Source organism: Papio anubis, chromosome 20 (assembly GCF_008728515.1).
Source record: "Papio anubis isolate 15944 chromosome 20, Panubis1.0, whole genome shotgun sequence".
Lineage (NCBI taxonomy): Eukaryota > Metazoa > Chordata > Mammalia > Primates > Cercopithecidae > Papio > Papio anubis.
This window is the reverse complement of record NC_044995.1, coordinates 10,459,188-10,481,169: the sequence shown is the minus strand read 5'-3', so window position 1 is coordinate 10,481,169 and position 21,982 is coordinate 10,459,188. Positions and strand designations below refer to the sequence as shown.

Genomic DNA, 21,982 nt, shown 5'->3' with positions numbered 1-21,982 from the left:
AATTAGCCAGGTGTGGTGGCATGCAACTGTAATCCCAGCTACTTGGGAGGCTGAGGCAGGAGAATCGCTTGAACCCGGGAGGCGGAGTTTCCAGTGAGCTGAGATTGCACCACTGAACTCCAGCCTGGGCAACAGAGTGAGACTCCTTTGTGTGTGTGTGCGTTTTAAAAAACCTTAAACAGTTTTGTTGCAACACAGGGCAAAGACATGGGAGAGAAGTTGTTTGTGTAAAATGGGGATCAAGAGAATCGCTGGATAAAGGACTCTGGAAATACAGCAACATGGAAAACATCCGGTCTTCCACCAAGTAACCACATAGGCTGGGAAGTAAATTAAAAGGGCTGCCCGTGTGTTCTACGTCTGGATTTCCCATAGGATCCTCAATCCTCAGTTATTCCTCCAAGGGTTGGCCAGCTTCCACATTTCCCTTCCTGTCTGTCTCCTTTCATGAGTTGGAGATTCCTAACTCTTTTCTCTAGCTGGCCCTTAGAGACAATGACCAAAGCTGTTGCCCTGATGTCCTGTTTCAACTCCAAGGGAGTGATGAAAAACCTTCTTCCGGGGTGGGGAGTGAGGACCAGTGGTGGTGGTGGGACTCGAGGACAACTTCTTTTTCCTCAGTGAAACTGTGAATTGTTATTTGTTATTTTTTTGAGTCAGAGTCTTGCTCTGACTCTTCAAATGATTCTTCTGCCTCAGTCTCCCCAGTAGCTGGGACGACAGGTGCACGTCACCATGCCTGGCGAACTTTTGTATTTTTAATAGAAACAGGGTTTCACTATGTTAGCCAGGATGGTCTCGATTTCTTGACCTTGTGATCCGCCTGTCGCAGCCTCCCAAAGTGCTGGGATTACAGGCGTGAGCCACCCCACCCAGCCATGAATTATTTTTTCACTTCAGGTTCAGTGGTACATGTTCAAGTTTGTTTATACAGGTAAACTTGGGTCACAGGTTTGATATACATATTTTGTATATAGACTGTAAGACTGTATGCCCAGGTACTAAGCCTAGTACCTATTTTTTTTTTTCCTGATCCTCTCCCTCCTCCCCTCAAGTAGACCCCAGTGTCTGTTGTTCCCCTCTTCAGGTCCATGTGTTCTCATCATTTAGCTCCCTCTTACAAGTGAGAACATGCAGTATTTGGTTTTCTGTTCCTGTGTTAGTTTGCTAAGGATAAGGGCCTCCAACTCCATCCATATTCCTGCCCTCCCCCCGGCCCCACAGAAAAAAAACACCAAAAACATGCCCTCGTTCTTTTTGATGGCTGCATAGTATTCCATGGTATGTATGTATCACATCTATCCAATCTTGTTGATAGGCATTAGGTTGATTGCATGTCTTTGCTATTGTGAATAGTGCTGCATTGAACATTCATGTGCATGTATCTTTTTGGTAGAATAATTTATATTCCTTTGAGTATACACCCAGTAATGGGATTGCTGGGTCAAATGGTAGGTCTGCTTTTAGCTCTTTGAGGAACCACCACACTGCTTTCCACAATGGTTGAATTAATTTACACTCCCACCAACAATGGGAACATCCTTGCCAGCATCTGTTTTATTTACATCACACACACACACACACACACACACACATATATATATATATATTTTTTTTTTTTTTTTTTTTTTTGAGGTGGAGTCTTGCTCTGTCACCCAGGCTAGGGTGCAGTGGCATGATCTCAACTCACTAGTCCTTCGCCTCACAGGTTCAAGTGATTCTTCTGCCTCAGCCTCCTGAGTAGCTGGGGTTACAGATATGCACCACCAAGCAGGCTAATTTTTTGTAATTTTGGTGGAGATGGGGTTTCACCATGTTGGCCAAGCTGGTTTTAAACTCCTGACCTCAAGTGATCCACCCACGTTGGCCTCCCAAAGGGCTGGGATTACAAGCATGAGCCTCCACACTTGGCCTGTTATTTTTGGATTCTTAAATAGTAGCCGTTCTGACTGGTGTAAGATGTTATCTCGTGATTTTGATTTGCATTTCTCTAATCAGTGATATCGAGTTCTTTTTCATATGCCTGTTGTCTGCATGTATGTCACCTTCTGAAAACTGTTAAATCCTTTGCCCACTTTTTAAGGAGGTTATTTTTTTCTTGTAAATTTTAGTTCCTTATAGATGTGGGTATTAGACCTTTGTCAGATGCAGTGTTTGCAAAGGTTTTCTCCCATTCTGTAGGTTGTCTGTTTACTCTGATAGTTTCTTTTGCTGTGCATAAATACTTTTGTTTAATTACATTCCAATTATCAATTTTTGCTTTTGTTGCAATTGTTCTTGGCATCTTCGTGTCGAAATATTTGCCCATTCCTATGTCCAGAATGGTATTGCCTAGTTTTTGTTTTTTTGTATTTTTGGTTTTTGGTTTTTTATTTTTTTGCTTTTTTTGTAACAGAATCTTGCTGTGTTCCCCAGTGCAGTGGCATGATCTTGGCTCACTGCAACCTCCGCCTCCCAGGTTCAAGCAATTCTCCTGCCTTAGCCTCCTGAGTAGTTGGGACTATAGGCACCCACCACCATGCCCAGCTAATTTTTGTGTTTTTAGTAGAGACAGCATTTCACTATGTTGGCCAGGCTGGTCTTCAACTCCTGACCTTGTGATCCGCCCACCGGAGCCTCCCAAAGTGCTAGGATTACAGGCATGAGTCACTGTGCCCGGCCCCTCCAAGGTTTTAATAGTTTTGCATTTCATTTTGTCTTTTTTTTTTTTTTTTTTTTTTTTTCCGACTGGGTCTCGCTCTGGCGCCCAGGCTGGAGTGCAGTGGCCGGATCTCAGCTCACTGCAAGCTCCGCCTCCCGGGTTCCCGCCATTCTCCTGCCTCAGCCTCCCCAGTAGCTGGGACTACAGGCGCCGCCACCTCGCCCGGCTAGTTTTTTTTTTTGTATTTTTTAGTAGAGACAGGGTTTCACCGTGTTAGCCAGGATGGTCTCGATCTCCTGACCTCGTGATCCGCCCGTCTCGGCCTCCCAAAGTGCTGGGATTACAGGCTTGAGCCACCGCGCCCGGCCTTCATTTTGTCTTTAATCCATCTTGAGTTGGTTTTTGTATGTAGTGTGAAGAAGGCATTCAGTTCCAGTCTTCTGCATATGACTAGCCAGTTATCCCAGCACCATTTGTTGAAAAGGGAGTCTTTTCTCCATTGCTTGTCTTTTGTCAACTTTGTTGAAGATCAGACTGTTGTAGTTGTGTGGCTTCATTTCTGGGCTCTCTATTCTGTTCCATTGGTCTATGTGTCTATTTTTGTACCAGTACCATGCTGTTTTGGTTATCATAACCCTATAGTATAGTTGGAACTCAGTTAGCGTGATGCCTCCAGCTTTGTTCTTTTTGCTTAGGATTGATTGCCTTGGCTATTGGGGCTCTTTTTTGGTTCTATGTGAACTTTAAATAGTTTTTTCTAGTTCTATGAAGAATACCATTGGTAATTTGATAGGAATAGCATTGAATCTGTAAATTGCTTTGGGTAGTATGGACATTTTAACAATATTGATTCTTCTTTCCATGAGCATGGAATGTTTTTTCTGTTGTTTGTGTCATCTGATCTCTTTGAACAGTGTTTTGTAATTCTCCTTTTGATCTTTCACCTCTCTAGTCAGCTGTATTCCTAGGTATTTTTTGTGAGGCAATTGTGGATAGAATTACACTTCTGATTTGGCTCTCAGCTTGGCTGTCTTTGGTGCATAGGAATGCTAGTGATTTTTGTACATTGATTTTATTTTTCTTTTTGTATCCTGAAACTTTTGCAGTTTATCAGCTGAAGAAGATTTGGGGCCAAGACTATGGGGTTTTCTGGATATGGAATCACGTCATCTGCAAACAGGGATAGTTTGACTTCTCTTCCTATTTGGATGCCATTTATTTCTTCCTCTTGCCTGATTGCTCTGGCTAGGACTGCTGAAACTGAAAAATTTACATGTGGTTGATCCTGTGGCTATATCAGCCATCAGCATATTTTGGCTTTTGCTCTCAGTATAGAAAAACATGGTTAAACTTGTGCATGTGGATGTATCTTAGTATCTTTGTGCATGCGGATGTATTCTTAGTATCCCACTTGTGGGTCCCGCTTAAGAAAGGTCATGAGGTGAACACACCATAAAGACCCAGGGGATTACTTCAAAGTCAACAAGCTGACCTTGGAATTAGCAATAGTCTTCTGACCTGACTAAAAATTTAAGATCGGGAGCCACGTGTGAGGACCTAATCCACTGAGAATCTTTGTCACAGAATGAAGTGAGGCAGACAGGAGAAATTGCGGAGAAGATGTTTGAACCTTCACTGGTGCTTTCCTGCTATTTTATCTTCCACAGGTTGTCCTATATCTCGACTGCTTCTGGTTTTGAAGACTTACTCAAGGCTTTGGCTCGTAACCGGAGCCTGATACACCTGAGCCTCAACTGTACGTCCATTTCCTTAAATATGTTTTCACTTCTGCGTGAGATCCTGGACAAGTCCACATGCCAAATACGTCATCTGAGGTGAGTCGTTGCTCGGCTGAAAGCTCAGTGCATGTGAGGGGAATGGTTGGGTGTTGGTGGATAGAGATGCCTCTTCAATAACACTACCTGCTCCCACCTTTTGATATCATTCTTTCCTCATTTTTTTTTTTAGCACGTGATTTGTTTCTCTCACCAACACTATTCCTGTCTTTTGAGTTTAATTTCTACATTGATATTTCATATAACATGGCTTCTCCCTCCCTTGACTGATATTTCTCTAATGATCTAACTCCTGTGGTCATTCTGAAGTACAGACTACTAGTCAAACCCTACAACACTGTCCAGTGGAAATTATTCAAGCCACAGACTGAAATTTTCCAGTAGCCACATTAAAAAGTAAAAGGAAGCAAGTGAAACTAATTTTCTTTTTTGTTTGTTTGTTTGAGATGGAGTTTCACCCCTGTTGCCCAAGCTAGAGTGCAATGTTGGGATCTCAGCTCACCGCAACCTCCGACACCCAGGTTCAAGTGATTCTCCTGCCTCAGCCTCTCAAGTAGCTGGGATTACAGGCATGTGCCACTATGCCCAGCTAATTTTGTATTTTAGAGAGGCTTCTCCATGTTGGTCAGGCTGGTCTCGAACTCCTGACCTCAGGTGATCGACAGGCCTCAGCCTCCCAAAGTGCTGAGATTACAGGCGTGAGCCACCATGCCCAGCCTTGAAACTAATTTTAACAGTATTTTAACCAAGCATATCAAATTATATCCATATGTCATTAGTACGAAAAGCTATTGATGTGATTTTATATTCCTTCTTGTATAAAGGCTGCAGAACCCAGTATTTCAGAGAACATCACCACTCAGGCACATTATCATCAGAATTGTTTGACCTCCATATTGATTTCATAAAATTTACAATTGAGAGAACTAATTCACATGCCCATGTCATAAACATACTTAAGTCTTCCAATAATTTGGAATCAACCTTTAAATTTAAACTAGCCAAGCCTGGCAGCTCACGCCTGTAATCTCAGCACTTTGGGAGGCAGAGGGGGTGGATCACTTGAGGTCAGGAAGTCGAGAGTTCGAGATCAGCCTGGCCAACACAGTGAAACCCCGCCTCTACTAAAAATACAAGAATTAATAGGTATGGTGGCAGGTGCCTGTAATCCAGCTTCATGGGGTGAGGCAAGAGAATCGCTTGAACCCGGGAGGCAGGGGTTGCAGTGAGCTAAGATGGCGCCACTGCGTTTCAGCCTGGGCAACAAGAGCAAAACTCTATCTCAATAAATAAATAAATAATAAATACCAATGTAAATGTAGTAAAACTAACAATCCAGTGCCTCAGTCATGCTAGCCATGCTTTGAGTGCTCAGTAGCTCTATTTGCTAGTGACTCAATGTTGGATAATGCCGCTTGCTGAACCTCATCTCCAATAAGGTGCATTTAAAACGTACTCTTTGAAGCGGAGTCAGCTGTCGCAGGCTGGAGTTCAGTGGCGATCTCGGCTCACTGCAAGCTCTTCTCGAGTTCGAAACCATTCTCCTGCCTCGGCGCCAGTATGGGACTCGCCCTGCGCCGGCTTTAGTTTTTGTATTTTAGTAGAACGGGAGTTTCACCATCGACCAACTTCAGGGATGGTCTCGATCTCTGACTTTGCTTGTAGTCCATGCCTCACGACCTCCCAAAGTGCTGGTCTGAAGCTTAATTCCACAGCGCCCGACCGCTTGTACTTTCTCAATTTCAAACGCACTCATTGCTCTAACAGCACCTCCTGTATTCTCAAGCTACTTTGTCTTATAAGCAAATCTTCCCACCCTTTAATCCTACTGCGTCCTTCAGCCATTTAAGCAGCAGCTTCTTACCCTTTCACCTCCCTCATCCCTTTCTTTTTGTTTTTTTGCTTTGTTTTGTTTTTGTTTTTGTTTTTGTCTTAAGATGGAGTTTCACTCTTTTTGCCCTGGCTGGAGCTCAGTGGTGTGATCTCTGCTCACTGAAACCTCCACCTCCCGGGTTTAAGCGATTTTCCTGCCTCAGCCTCCTGAGTAGCTGGGATTACAGGTGCGCACCACCACATACGGCTAATTTTTGTGTTTGTGGTAGAGATGGGGTTTCACCATGTTGGCCAGGCTGGTCTCGAACTCCTGAGCTCAAGTGATCCACCCACCTCAGCCTCCTGAAGTGCTGGAAGCCACTGCACCCAGCCCCTCACTTTCGTTCTGACGTATTTCAGATTCCATGGTTCTTGAGAGTCATTGCCTTCCATCTCACTCGGCATCCTTTCTCCGTATCACATTCTCCCAGCTAAATGCCAACTCTCTTGCCACTTTGTAGGTAGCTTCTCCCCTACCTCAATGCCTCCCTGCCGCAAACTCCTTTCACCTTGGAACACATTTTCCTCTTGGCCTTTGGTTTCTCCGAAACCTTGATTGTTCCTCCTCAGTTGTCTTTGCTTGTTTTTCATCTTCCTGGACTCTTACCTTTGGGGTATTTCCAAGTGGTTCTAAATGTCTTCTCTATACCCCTTCTACGCGTTCTTCTTCATGGCATTAAGTAGCCTCTATGTGATGAAGACTCTCAGGTACTTATTTATAAACATTTCTCCTGGATTCAGACTCAATGAAGTACTTGTAGAGATATCAACTTTGATATTTATTTATCAGACAAAGTCTTGCAGTCGCCCAGGCTGGAGTGCAGTGGGGCCATCTCGGCTTACTTCAACCTCCGCCTCCTGGGTTCAAGCAATTTTTGTGCCTCACCCTCCCCAGTAGCTGGGACCACAGGGGTGCACCACCACACCCAGCTAACTTTTGTATTTTTAGTAGAGACAGGGTTTTGCCACGTCGGCCAGGCTGGTCTCAAACTCCGACCTCATGTGATCTGCCCACCTCAGCCTCTTACTTTGATTTTTAAACAGGCATTTCAAATACAGATTTTCTTGTGGCTTGGCTTAGACAACTTTTCTAGGTCTATTGTTAGAGTAGATCCATCTGACTCCTTCCTGCTTCCTTTACTGCTAAGCATGGTAGACCAGCCCATCTCCCACCTACCTGCAGTACTTCAGAGCTTCCTACCTGTCCATACCTTTGCTTGCTACATGGAAAAGAGAGTGTAGAAGGGCAACTTTCATCTAGTTTGTATTGTTTTGTTTTGGGGGGGTGTGTGTCTGTGTTTGAAGCAAAACATAGGTTTATTTTTTGATATAGCAGCTTTACTACAAGGGTAGACTAACTCTTTTTAGTTTATTTAACTTTTAGCTTCAGGGATACATGTTTAGGTTTGTTATGTAGGTAAACTTGTGGCATGGGAGTTTGGTGTGCAGATTATTTCATCACCTACATACTAAGCCTAGTACCTCATAGATATTTTTTCTGATCCTCTCCCTCTGAATCTCAGCCCTCAAGTCGGCCCCAGTGTGTGTTGTTCCCCTCTCTGTGTCCATGTGTTCTCATCATTTAGCTCCCATCTATAAGTGAGAACATGTAGTATTTGGTTTTCTGTCCTTACCGTAGTTTGCTAAGGATAATGGCAATTTAAGTCAGATCTTATGACTCTGTCCTTTAATCTTCAAACCCTCAATGGCTTCCACTTTCATTCAAAATAGAATACACAGGTCAGCGCGATGGCTCACGCCTGTAATCCCAACACTTTGGGAGGCCGATGCAGGCAGATCACCTGAGGTCAGGAATTCGAGACCAGCCTGGCCAACATGGCAAAACCTCGTCTCTACTAAAAATACAAAATTATCCAAGCGTGGTGGTGCACGCCTACTCGGGAGGCTCAGGCAGGAGAATCGCTTGAACCCAAGAGGCAGATGTTGTGGTGAGCCAAGATCATACCATTGTACTCCAGCCTGAGTGACAAGAGCAAAACTGTCTTAAAAAATAATACAGAATATACCATTTCACGCTGGGTGGCCCTGGCTAACCCTGTCCCCATCTCCTGTTTATGTACCGTGCTGCGGCTGCACTGTTTGTGGTAGATGTTTAAAACACCAGACCTACTCCTGCTTCACACTCTTTCCACTCATTTCCTCTAACAGAAATTCTCTTGTCCTAGAGGTTCAGAGCTTGCCCTCTTCTCTCAAGTTTCTGCTAAAATTCTACGTTATTTAAGTCAGATCTTGTGACTCTTCTGTCCTTGAATCTTCAAACCCTCGATGGCTTCCATTTTCATTCAAAATAGAATACGCAGGCCAGGTACGATGGCTCAGTGAGAGAGGAGTTCAGGCTTCTCTCAGTGGTTGCCCCGTAAGGAAGTAGAATACATCCTTTTCTTTCTCTGACCTACTGATTTACTTTCTATAAAGAACTGATCATCTACTAGGCACATTATACGTTCAGCCCTGTCTTTACAATGCTGGAATTCCATCGTATTTCTTCCAGTTCTCTGCTGTATCCCAGGAACTTCGTACAATGCCTGAAACATGGTAGACAATATTAGTTGAATGATGGTTAGCAAAGTCCTCATTAAAGAAGAGAACATTGAGTGACAAGTTGAAGGAAGCGAGACAGCAAACCATGCAGCTATCTGGGGAAAGATCATTTATTTTTATTTTACTTATTTTTTCTCTTTTTTTTTTTTTTTTTTTTTAAGAGGTGGGTCTTGCTGTGTTGTCCAAGCTGAAGTACATTGGTATGATCATAGTTCACTGCAGCCTCGAACTCCCGAGTTCAACAGATCCTCCCACCTCAGTCTCCCAAGTAGCTGGGACTGCAGTCATGGGCACCACCACTCCTGGATAATTTAAGGGAAAAAAAATTTTTTTTTTTTGAAAGAGGGTCCCACGGGGAAAATCACTAAGCGGAGATGAGGGTACTAGACACTGAAGCAAAAATGTGCTTATGGACTTGAGGGAGAGTGAGGAGATCAGGGAGGATGGTACGGAATGAGTAACATAGTTAGGCCGGGCACAGTGGCTCATGCCTGTAATCCCAGCACTTTGGGAGGCCGAGGAGGGCGGATCCCCTGACGCTGGGAGTTCAAGACCAGCCTGACCAGCATGGTGAAACCAGGTCTCTACTAAAAATACAAAAATTAGCCGGGCGTGGTGATGTGTGCCTGTAATCCCAGCTACTCAGGAGGCTGAGGCAGGAGAATCGCTTAAACCTGGGAGGCGGAGGTTGCCGTGAGCCAAGATCCTGCTATTGCACTCCAGCCTGGGTTGTATCTGTGCATCTCAAAAAAAAAAAAAAAAGGTAGACAGATAGTTGAGAGCCAGAGCATGTGGGGCACCAAGGTTAGGCAGAAAAAACATCAGAAGTCCTTGTAAATGTGACGGTAAGTTGAGGGTCTCGATCAGATTTCTACATGTGATCGTACCCACATCCCGCGGTCAGGGGAGCTGCTTGATCCCTGACGTACGGTTCTAAGCCGTCACCCTGGAAGCCACGTGGAGACGAACGCAGAAGGGGAGGAACTGCCTACTCACAGCCCTTCTCGAATCCGCAACCTCGCCCAAATTTGAACTCTGAGAAGTGGCGTGGGGAAACGAAGGTTAGAAGCAGAGGGATCTATTTATTTCCAAGTAGATATCATCTCACTTTGTTGGGTCTGATTTTTTTTTTTTTTTTAATTTAAAAGATGGGGGGATGGCTTAAACGGGGGAGCCTCTTTTCATCTCCAGATTCCTCTTACAGCTTGATGAAATGTGACTTGCGAGCCAGCGAATGCGGAGAAATCGCCTCGCTCCTTGTCAACGGCGGGAGTCTGAGAAAACTGACTTTAACCAACAATCCGCTGAGGAACGACGGGGTGAACATACTGTGCAATGCCTTGCTTCATCCCAACTGCACTCTTACATCACTGGCGTAAGTTGGCTCAGACAAGCTCACCACGTAGCAGCTCAGATTGACTTGACTATCTAAACACACGATCAAAGAACGGTGGCAGGGAAAGGGACAGGAAAGCAGCCAAAAGCACGGTCTTTGGAGTTCAGTAGGTCTGGGTTCATACTCTGGGTTGACAGTGGATTTGCAAAACATTGGCAGAAATGTTTCTGGATTTTTCTTCAGTTTGAGTTTCTCAATCTGGACAGTGCAGTCATAACACGACCAAACGTACATCTTTGGAGAGAGAGTTAAAAATGGTGGTCACAGCTGGGCATAGTGGCTCATGCCTGTAATCCCAGCAGTTTGGGAGGCCAAGGCGGGCGGATCACGAGGTCAGGAGTTCAAGACCAGCCTGGCCAACACAGTGAAACCCTGTCTCTACTAAAAATAAAAAATTTAGCTGGGCGTGGTGACGGGTGCCTGTAGTCCAAGCTACTTGAGAGGCTGAGGCAGGAGACTTGCTTGAACCCAGGAGGCGGAGGTTGCAGTGAACCGAGATTGCGCCACTACACTCCAGCCTGGGTGACAGAGCGAAACTCTGTCTCAAAAAAAAAAAAAAGGTCACCACATTCCAAACACAGCACCTAGGCCATAGCAACTGACTAAGAGCGGGGAACCTATATTGTTCTCACAATGAACACGTGAACTGGGTGTCGTGTGGGATGAGATGTAACTGAGAACACAAGGACGAAAGCAAAGGAAAGGTGTGGTGCTAGACTGCCTTGAAATAGGATTTTTTTTTCCCTTGAGTCTCCTTTCAAGAAGGTGGAAGACAGGCTCTCCCTGTATCTATACCTCCTGTGGGTTACTCATAGGTAAGTTCTGTCTCTGCTCTGGGAAAGTTGCTAGAAAGGCAATCTTCCAGAAGGTTGGGGCGCGGCAAACACAATGAAAGCAAAAAAGTGGCAACAGTGAGGCATAAAAGTACAAAAACGAAGGGTGGAGATCTATAAAACATGGTCAGAAAACAAAACGGAGTAAGCAGTTCAGTGTATTTAAGGACACAATTCCCCATTCACAATTCCAAATTCCAAAAAGATAAGAACACAGTAGGTCATCTTTTGTTTTTGTTCTGCCCTTTTCTGGCCCCCCTTTTTCTTGACCCCCTTTAGCCCCTTTTTAGGACTTGCTAGATTCCAAAACACACAAACGGATATAATATTCTTTGTATATTTCCTGTAAAAATACTTGTTTGATTGCAGGGTAACACCACAAACTCCTGTTCATATTATATAATATCGCATTATATATATTTTTATCTTTTTTTAATTTTTTTTGAGACAGAGTCCCAGCCATATTTTGTAAATCTCAAATTGTTCTAGGATCTATCTGGCCCCAGATGAATGCAGTAAGTAATTGTCAATATGAGCTAATTTTGTTGTAAAAGATCTCATGAAAAGGACAGATCATTGGTTCAAGAATCAGAGTCCAAGTAGGTATTTTTTTTTTCATGTCATATCTACAAGTTTTTTGTTTCCTGCTAGATTTTGTCTTTTTTTTTTTTTTTTTTTTTTTTTTTTTTTTTACTGGTTCCAGGTATAATTTACATAACAGAAAATTCATCCACTTACAGTACACATTTGATGTTTTTTTAATGTGTGTTTAGAGTTGTACAACACTACGATACAACTTTTAGAACATTTTTATCACCTTAGATTGTTGGGTGTGGAGTTTTTCATAGTTCATACCTGTATTTAAAATAATCCCGATATACTAAAGCAAAAACTGTTTGTTTTGGTAACATATTTTAAGTAGGCAAGGAATTTCTAAGCCTAAACATGAAAGAAATCAGTAGTCTGAGGAAAATGCCTGTAAAAGGCCAAATTTATGGTCGTGACCAAATCTGACAGCTGGAAAACAGTATGCAAATGAGTTGGTAGTACTGGTTTCTACGAGGACAACAGGGAAACTTCTCCAGTTCATTCTTAGTCTTAACTTGTACATATTAATTTAAGCACACATCAGTATACAAAGGAAAACATAGCTCATTCCACTCGTCAAACCCAAATTAATAGAATTACATATACATTTTCCGATCATTTTAAAGCACAAAAACCATTCCAAGCTTGCAGCTATGCAAAAGCAGGAAGGGACCAGCTTTGGTCTGCTGCCAACTTCTGGTCTAGTCTACCCTGTTCCCATACCAGAGCCAAGATTCAGTATTTCCAACCAATAAATTGGTTATTTTCTTTTTTTTTTTTTTTTTTTGAGACAGAGTTGCCCAGGCTGGAGTACAGTGGTGAGATCTTGGCTCACTTCAACCTCCACCTCTCCAGTTCAAACAATTCTCCTGCCTCAGCCTCCTGAGCAGTTGGGACTACAGGCGTGTGCCACACGCTGGCTGATTTTTGTATTTTTAGCAGAGACAGGATTTCACCATGTTGACCAGGCTAGTCTTGAACTCCTGACTTCAGGTGATCCTCCCATCTCCCCCTCCTTAGGTGCCAGGATAACAGGCATGAACCGTGCCTGGCCTATTTCCAACTTTTTAGCCCATCCCCTGTTTAGAAAAAAGTGCAGCTCACTGCCAGTGCAGTATTTCCAGGGCAAACAGAAAACGGTTTAAAAAAAAGTAGAGGATTGGCTGGGTATGGTGTCTCACACCTATAATTCCAGCACTTTGGGAGGCCAAAGCAGGTGGATCACTTGAGCCCAGGAGTTCAAGACCAGCCTGGGCAACACAGTGAGACCCCCATCTCTATTCTTAAAATTATTTAAAAATAAATAATGGGAAAAAATAGAAGCTGGAAATCCAGATTAGGATTGAATAAACTTCCATATATTGGCAACAAGCTAAACCTGGACAGACAAAACGGGATACCACAAAATGGGCTTGCAGAAGGGCTTCTCGTGTGTTGTCTGTCTTTACTTTTTCCTAGTTTAAAAAATCTTCAACAGTTCCTATATTCACTTATAAATAACAAAGTAACTCTTTCATTGTGAGTTTTTAAACTGAAAAATCAGGCCGGGCGCGGTGGCTCAAGCCTGTAATCCCAGCACTTTGGGAGGCCGAGACGGGCGGATCACGAGGTCAGGAGATCGAGACCATCCTGGCTAACACGGTGAAACCCCGTCTCTACTAAAAAAAAAAAAAAAAAAATACAAAAAACTAGCCAGGTGAGATGGCGGGCGCCTGTAGTCCCAGCTACTCGGGAGGCTGAGGCAGGAGAATGGCATAAACTCGGGAGGCGGAGCTTGCAGTGAGCTGAGATCTGGCCACTGCACTCCAGCCTGGGCGACAGAGCAAGACTCCGTCTCAAAAAAAAAAAAAAAAAACTGAAAAATCTTAGGATTCAATTGATCCAAATATACTTTATCAAACAATGGGAGACTCCAGGTTCTAGAAGTAACTTCTATGAGGTTATTCCATTAGTGGAAGTTGGAGTTCGATTTTTCTCATGGCCTGTTCTGCATTATCCATTCTACATGTTGACCTCTGCACTCTTTGGGGTACTGTTAATCTCCTTTTCCAAATAAGAAAGTCATTGGTAGAGATTTTGGGCGATGGTAGCAGGAGGGCATCGAGGCGCTCGTGGGCGTGGGGTAGGTGGTCTCAGATGCTCCCTGTCTGGCTCTCACACTGCGTTACTGACTCACTCTTCTGTGTGTGTGTGTGTGTGTGTGTGTGGTCCCCACGCAGGTTGGTCTTCTGCTGTCTCACTGAAAAATGCTGCAGCTCCCTGGGAAGGGTGCTTCTGCTCGGCCGAACTCTGAAACAACTGGACCTGTGTGTGAATCACTTACAAAACTACGGAGTGTTGCATGTGACGTTTCCCTTGATATTTCCAACCTGTCAGTTAGAGGAGCTGTAGTAAGTCTCCCACAGTTGTCCTGGATGACCGTGTTTCTGCTGCAGTAAGGCCTTGGGTGGTGGGGTTGGTGACAGGGATAAGATTCCAATGATGGCATCATGGGTGAGAGGGGTACGGGAGCACGGGCTCTCCAAGATAGGCGACATGAAAGCACGCTGAGATTCGTTGGCGACACCTTTTAGCTCAGAAGGAGCAGAGTTCACAAAATCTCTGATCCTTATCACATAGAGAAGGGTGCCTGGACCAGGCTCCTCCCCCTGCTCCCAGATAGACATAGGATGGGAAAATGCCACAGGAGAAGGGACCCAAAGATCCCACCCTGGCCTGACTTACAATGTCTGAGGCAGTGAATCTTTTGGGGTGGGCGATCATAGGGGCATCTTTTTGTTGGGAAATAGCTTTATTGGAAAAGGGATGCGCTGGGGGAGGTGGCCATATCCAAGCCCCTGGTACTGGCCAAAGACATCTAACTTAGGCATGATGCAATGGCTTCTGATGCAACTTCCAGGAAAAAATATGTAACAAGTCACTACAGCTTTCTGAGTGTGCCTCATCAATGATGCTGAATAATCAAACTTCTCATATTTTCTCAGAAGTAATGAGCCTCCCACTTGCCTGAAAAAAATTGTTTAAAAAATTCGTTGGAGGCCAGGCGCGGTGGCTCAAGCCTGTAATCCCAGCACTTTGGGAGGCCGAGACGGGCAGATCATGAGGTCAGGAGATCAAGACCATCCTGGCTAACACGGTGAAACCCCGTCTCTACTAAAAAAAAAATACAAAAAAACAAGCCAGGCGCGGTGGCGGGCGCCTGTAGTCCCAGCTACTCGGGAGGCTGAGGCAGGAGAATGGCGTGAACCCGGGAGGCGGAGCTTGCAGTGAGCTGAGATCCGGCCACTGCACTCCAGCCTGGGCGACAGAGCCAGACTCTGTCTCAAAAAAAAAAAAAAAAAATTTGTTAGAGTTGTTTAATTTGAACTCTTTTGAAAATGTTCTACCTCAAATGTCTTTTTTTTTTTTTTTGGCTCAAATACAAGAAACTGATATCTTAAAAGCATCTCCTGTTTATAAAATAGCAACACTATGGCTTGTGAGCTCCTGAAGTGCTTACGAGACTGTATAAGAATATGCTCAGCAGTCTGGTATCTTATTTTAAGTTTATTTCTGCCTCATAGCTATAAGTTAAATCCTCGTTACCATTGTCATTTGGTACAAATGGGCAGGTGAAATAGGAAATTCTAGGGATACCTTTTGTTTTCTAGAATCTTGCTTCCTTTGGCAAGGTAGTTTAGGGAAAACTGCCTTTGGGAAAATAATATAACCCACCCTCCCTTTTTTTTTTACCATGGCCCTTAGTTTGTACTTAGTAGGTTGAGACAAATTCACTCATACTGTAGAATAGGGGTTAGAAACCTTTTCCTATAACAGGTTAGACAGTAAATACTCTAGGCTTTGTGGGCCATAATGTCCCTGTCGTAACTATTTTTAACTCTCCCATAGCTCAAGAGAGGCCAGGAAAAATGTCAACAAATGGGTGTGGCTATGTTCCAATAAAACTTTATTTATAAAAACAAAGTCTAGATTTGGCTCTCAGACCATAGTTTGATCCTTGTTGTAGACTCCAAATATATTCTTTTGTCGTCCTTCAAGAATTATCTTAAGTATAACTGTCCATTTTGTCTATTACCTACCCAAATCTGGATAGGAACCCCCTCTATGAGCTCCCATAGGGCATGTGAAACCCCGCATTATTTATCAGCCTTTATTTTCCTCTAAGTTTGAAAGGATGGATATGGTTGGCACATCATTAATGTCCTATATATTTTACAGTCAGGGTTTTGCTATATTGCCCGGGCCAGTCTGACTGCTGGGCTCAAGTGATCCTTCTGTCTCAGCCTCCTGTGTAGCTAGGACTACAGGCATGTACTACCCAGCTTTTATAACTACTAAATGGAAAATACGATTTTCTGGAATCTGCTTTAATATCTGATTATTCAGTATTTAATATACATTCTATAACAAAGGTAGAGTGTATGTTAAATGTCAGGCACTCCTCTAGGTGGCTGGGATGTATGAGTGAACAGAATAAATATCCATGTATTCATGGATCTTGTATTGGCACTGGGGGAGATAGGAGAGAAGACATAAGAAACTTACCTATTGTTAGGCCAGAGGTCAGCAAATTACATTACCCAGGGGCCAGATCTGGCCCTTTGCCTGTTTTTATGAAGATTGTACTGGAACATAACCATTCATCTACATGTGTTTCATGAATGCATTTGTGCTGCAATGGCAAAATTGAGTAGATGTGACAAAGGCACCATGGCCCATGAAGCCTAAACTATTATCTGGCCCCTTATAGGAAAAGGTTGTCAACTCCCTTATCAGGCAGTAAAAAGTGCTATGGAAACTTTTTATCCAATACTAGGGGTATGTAATCGGGAGTGCAAGGGTAGGGTGTGGCCATCTCTAAGCAAGGTCAATGTCACCTCATTGACAAGGGGACATTTGAGCAAAGACTTGGAGAAGGTTGTGGATGGAGTCATACAGATCACTAGACTGAGGCTTCCAAGCAGAATGAATAGTCAGTGCAGAGCTGTTAACACAGAAACAGCCAACTATGCTCGAGAATCGGCATGAAGACCAGCCAGTGTGGTGAGGCAACGAAGTAGGATTGTAGGAGTAGACAATGGGGGAGATGTGAATGGAAAAACAAGATAGCACGTCACATGGGAGAACATGGACAATCGTGAGTACTTGGCTTGCTTTGAGAGGAAGGACCATTTGGTAAAATTCTCTTTCTAGAAAGAATGTATTTCGCCCTTCTCAATGTTGGATTTTTGACGTGAGTACTGAAAGGTAGAAATGTGAATTTCAGAGGAGGTTGCCTAACATGATTCTTCAGAATTCAAGCTCAGTATCGCAAAGGTGTCGGTTGAATGTGTGTGGCTTTCTGGGACAAAATGCTTAAAACATCCTGGCCTCAGTTTCCTTGCTTGTAAAACCAGGATAAGAGCCTTGTGATCATCGCGAGTTGAATGTGCATCAGGAGTTTTGAATAATGCCTGGTATGTTATAAGTGACCCGCAGATGTTAACACTGCTCTTGTTTCTGTAACCAGTCCCTTAGTCATGAATGTCACAAGACGGGTCCAAGAATGCTTAACACTCTGTGAAATCAACCTTTGGAGACAGGTGGTCATGACTCGAGCTCATGTTTCTGTTTTGCAGTCTGTCTGGCTGTTTCTTTACCAACGATATCTGTCAATATATTGCCATAGTTATTGCTACTAATGAAACACTAAGGAGCCTGGAGATTGGAAGCAACAGCATAGAAGATGCAGGAATGCAGCTGCTATGTGGTGGTTTGAGACATCCCGACTGTATGTTGGTGAATATTGGGTAGGTGCCTGGTAGAGAAAGATCCCTGTTTTTAGCTAGGAACAGCTGAAGTAAAGCACAAGAGGAAGTGGATTGGGAAATACGATACCTTGGATGTTTGAAATGGGGCTGTTATGGCACAGTTAGTTCTTTTGCCCAAAACTCGTAAGGGGAGGGATTTAGTAGATGTCCAGTTCTCACCCATCTCATCTGCCATTTTTCCTCAAGGATTTGGCCCCATCTTACCTGTGCGTCTTTGTTACAGGCTAGAAGAGTGCATGTTAACCGGTGCCTGCTGTGAGTCTCTTGCCTCTGTTCTTACCACCAACAAAACACTAGAGAGACTCAACATACTTCAAAATCAATTGGGTGATGAAGGAGTTGTAAAACTTCTTAACAGCTTGATCCTCCCAGAATGTGTACTTCAGATAATTGGGTAAGTTGCTTATTTTCCTTGGTAATGGGGAAATTCTTTTTTTTTTTTTTTTTTTTTTTTTTTGAGAGACTGAGTCTTGCTCTGTTGCCCAGGCTGATCTTGGCTCATTGCAACATCCACCTCCCAGGTTCAAGTGATTCTCCTGCCTCAGCCTCCCAAGTAGCTGGGACTACAGCTGCCTGCCACCACACCCAGCTAATGTCTATTTTTAGTAGAGACAGGGTTTCACCATGTTGGCCAGGACGGTCTCAATCTCCTGACCTTGTGATCCGCCCACCTTGGCCTCCCAAAGTGCTGGGATTATAGGCACGAGTCACCGCGCCCATCTGTGATGGGGAAAATTCTGTGTTGAGATGGTCTAGGACTTATGAGATGATGAGAAACCCTCTTGCCAACTTCAAATACAAAAAAGAAAAAAAAAAGTCTTTCATTTTGGGAGATTGAAAATGTATGCCTAGTTCATAAAGCAGAGGGCATATTCATTGGTGAGTAAAAGATGACAATTGACATTATACTTGACGTAGACAAAAAGGGTTCTATGTTTGAATATTTTCTATTTTCTTTCCTCCACTTGGATGTGCCCCTCATTACCAGAAAAGAAAAATAGGCAGTTCTGAGTCTGCTATTTCATGTTTCCAGATCCATTAGATTCCTCTCATAAAGAAAGTCCTCTTCCTTTCTGTGTTAGCTAACTGTTGCCAAGTATGTTACCACCAACTTGGGGGTTAAATGACACATTATCTCAGTCTATGTGAGTGTCAGGACTCCAATCCCAGCTTAGTTGGTCGTCCTTGGGATCTCTCATGAGGCTGCAGCCAAGATGTCATCCAAGGCTAGGGTCAAATCTGAAGGTCTATCTGGAAAAGGAAAAATCAGCGTGCTTCTAAGATCATGTAGTTGTTGGCAGAATTCAGTTCCTGTAGTGCTGTTGGGCTAAGGGTCTTAGTCCCTTGACAGCTGTTGGCTGGAAGAGGCCCTCAGTTATCGGCAATGAAACACCAAACAGACTCGTTCTCCGACTCGCGAACAGCAACTCTTTGTCAAGTTTTTCAAGGCAATAGAGTGAGTTTGTTAGCAAGGCAGAAGTAGCAATTCTATGTGGGCCCACCAAAAAAGTGACATCTCACCGTATTTGCCTATTGGATAGAAGCAAATATGGCCAGGTGCTGTGGCTCATGCCTGTAATGCCAGCACTTTGGGAGGCTGAGGCAGGTAGATCACTTGAGGTCAGGAGTTCGAGTCCAGCCTGGCCAACATAGTGAAAACCCATCTCTACTAAAAATATAAAGGTTGGCCCAGCATGGTGGTGCATACCTGTAATCCCAGCTACTCAGGAGGCTGAGGCAGGAGAATCACTTGAACCCGGGAAGCGGAGCTTGCAGTGAGCCAAGATCACGCCACTGCACTCCAGCCTGAGCGACAGAGCGACATTTGCTTCTTTCTCCAAGGAAGCAAATCACAGGCCTTGCCTATGCTAGAGGGGAAGATGATACAAGGGTATGATTGACACAAGGTGAGGATTGTTAGAAGCCATTTAGAAGCTGCCTATCAGTTTCCATTCACACTGTCCACATATATAGAAACATCTGGCAATATCTAGCATTCCGTTTCTACCTGCCTTATTAAAGGAAAACCATATTCAGGTTACTGAGCATTGGAGACTTAAGTATAAGCTTCCTGGTGACCCACTGATAAAATATAGGCGGGGTAACTCATTTCCCACTCATATCCAATTTTTCTCAATGGAAAATGGGGATAATTATCTCAGAACTCTTAAAGATTAAATGAGATCACAGACTCAATACGCTGGAGGCCCTACTGTGAGTTATTTTCCCTTGTCATCTCCAAATGATGATTTTTTTCATAAACGCGGATATTGAGTCCAACTTTCAGATGCATGGAAAAATCCGTAAACATTACACATTTTCCAAATTGCTTATTCTCTTTATTTTTTCCCCCAGGGCTCTTTTCACCTTCAAATGTATAATGCGTTTATTCTATTATCTAATTCCTTCCACTAGAACATGAGCTTCATGAGACCACGGATATTTTTGTTTCAATATTATAGGTGCTCAAAAGTAAACTGCAGAAATGACCGTATTTCAGGTTATAAAGGTATTTGTACCTACATGCTAATTGGGACACTCACATATAAAGAGGACACAAAATAAGTGGTTGAATCCCCCTCTTTGATTCGGAGAAAGAAACGTGAGCATGGGCGGTGGTGTGTGCTTCTGTTCTCTAGCTGTGTAAATTTTTTTTTTCTTTTTTTTGAGATAAGGTCTTGTTCTCTCAGGCTAGAGAGCAGTGGTGTGATCATGGCTCACTGTAGGCTTGACCTCTCCAGTGTAAGTAATCCACCTCAGCCTCCCAAATAGCTGGGACCACAGGCACGCACCACCACACCTGGCTAAGTTTCTATATCTTTGGTAGAGATGGGGCTTTGGCGTGTTGCCCAGGCTGGTCTCAAATTCCTGAGTTCAAGCAGTCTGCCTGCCTCAGCCTCCCAACGTGCTGGGATTAGATGTGGGTCACTGGGTCCAGCCTGTAAACGTAGTTGGAAACTTTGACCCCTCAGTATTGGAACCTATAAAGTCTTGAATGGCATTCCCCATTGTGAGGATGTAATGTGAAATGCATGTAAAGCACTGAGCACACAGTAGTGTTGGTTACTGCTAATGACTTCAAACGGTTCTCCCAATGGAAATCTTCCCTTATGTTCTAATACTTAACGGAGAAATCATGCTCTCAGGGTTTAGTCTGGAGCAGATTTTTGTTTCTTCAGATGGCTTGAGACACTCCCAAGAATGCCCAAAGGATGCCATCCTTTGTTGCTTTGATGCAACAAAGCCGAGACCTCACACGTAGCATTAATAGAGTTCGCCCTCTGTTTTCCTTCAGGCTTCCATTAAATGACGTGAGCGCAGAAACCCAGCGGATGGTGATGGCTGTAAAGGAAAGAAAACCCAATTTGATCTTTCTCTCTGAAACTTGGTCTGTAAAGGAAGGCAGAGAAATTGGTGTGATACCTGCTTCTCAGCCAGGTTCAGTAATACCTAATTCTAATTTGGATTACATGTTTTTTAAATTTCCCAGAATGTCTACAGCCATGAGAATGTCAAGTACAGCATCTAGGCAACCCCTTTGATCATGTTCTACATAAACCGTATTTGTTATAAATTATTACCATGACTGGAATGAAAGAGAATTAAGGCTATAATTTTCCTATTTGGGGTGTGTGTGTGTGTGTGACCTTGATCCAGTCAACCATTTCTTAAAATTTCTACACTCCCTCAAGAGTATTTAAAGGATTATATAAAGTAATAAACGATAACATGCATTGGAAAAAAGTATGAAGCATGATTCTTTTATCAGTGGGCATTGTGGAGTAACACGAAAGAAACTATGATCCTTTCATGATTTGTTTGTTGCTTGTTTTTTGTTCTGGTTTTTGGTGGTTTTGTTGGTTTTGTTTTTGGTTTTTGTTGTTTTTGTTTTGGTCTAGGGAGAGTTGTTAGAAGGTATCTCTAGGAATCCTGTGAAATGAAATCCTCATCTCATCTTCTCTCCTGCCTTCAGAGGCTGAGTTGGAAGGATCAGCCTTCAGAGGCTGAGTTGGAAGTTGTATTCCTGCTGCACCATGTTCATCCCGGATCTACCTAACACCGTAACTGGCATTCATTTCTGTATCTCCCTCTCTCTCAGCCAGCTCTGCTCACAAACGTGTGTGTGTTCCATGGGGTGAAGGTGACTTCTCTAAGCTGTAGAGAAATGTAAGATATGTGTGGCCTCAGAAAAAGCCTCTCCTTTTCACCTTCTTTCAGAACAGGGAGTCGAACTGGGCATCCTCTGATAATGTTTCCAACCCTGACACTGTATTTACCATGCCCCATGGCTAAGCATCTGGTGGCTGTACCTAATAGGCCTCCATAGGTGAGGGGATACCTACTCAGATTGGGTAGGTTTTAGGGTCTTTACGTGCTGAAAATCTTTTTTGAGATGGAGTCTCGCTCTGCGGCCCAGGCTGGAGTGCGGTGGTGCGATCTCAGCTCACTGCAGCCTCCGCCTCCTGGGTTCAAGCAATTCTCCT

General features: G+C 43.6%; 1 protein-coding gene across 3 annotated transcripts in view; it reads left to right on the top strand.

The window, feature by feature from the left end:
• The window catches only part of NLRP11 (NLR family pyrin domain containing 11), a 57,836-nt gene that overhangs the window by 21,052 nt on the left and 14,802 nt on the right, over window positions 1-21,982 (top strand). The window contains exons 5-10 of one of the 3 annotated variants that reach the window (XM_009195389.4): window positions 4,309-4,476; window positions 10,076-10,246; window positions 13,908-14,078; window positions 17,307-17,477; window positions 17,722-17,892; window positions 20,794-20,936. In XM_009195389.4, coding sequence (XP_009193653.1) covers window positions 4,309-4,476; window positions 10,076-10,246; window positions 13,908-14,078; window positions 17,307-17,477; window positions 17,722-17,892; window positions 20,794-20,936 — 995 coding nt within the window. Of the gene's footprint in view, window positions 1-4,308; window positions 4,477-10,075; window positions 10,247-13,907; window positions 14,079-17,306; window positions 17,478-17,721; window positions 17,893-20,793; window positions 21,243-21,982 lie in introns of those variants that run through there. The other 2 variants (XM_003916156.4, XM_021931464.1) reach the window with 2 other exon arrangements.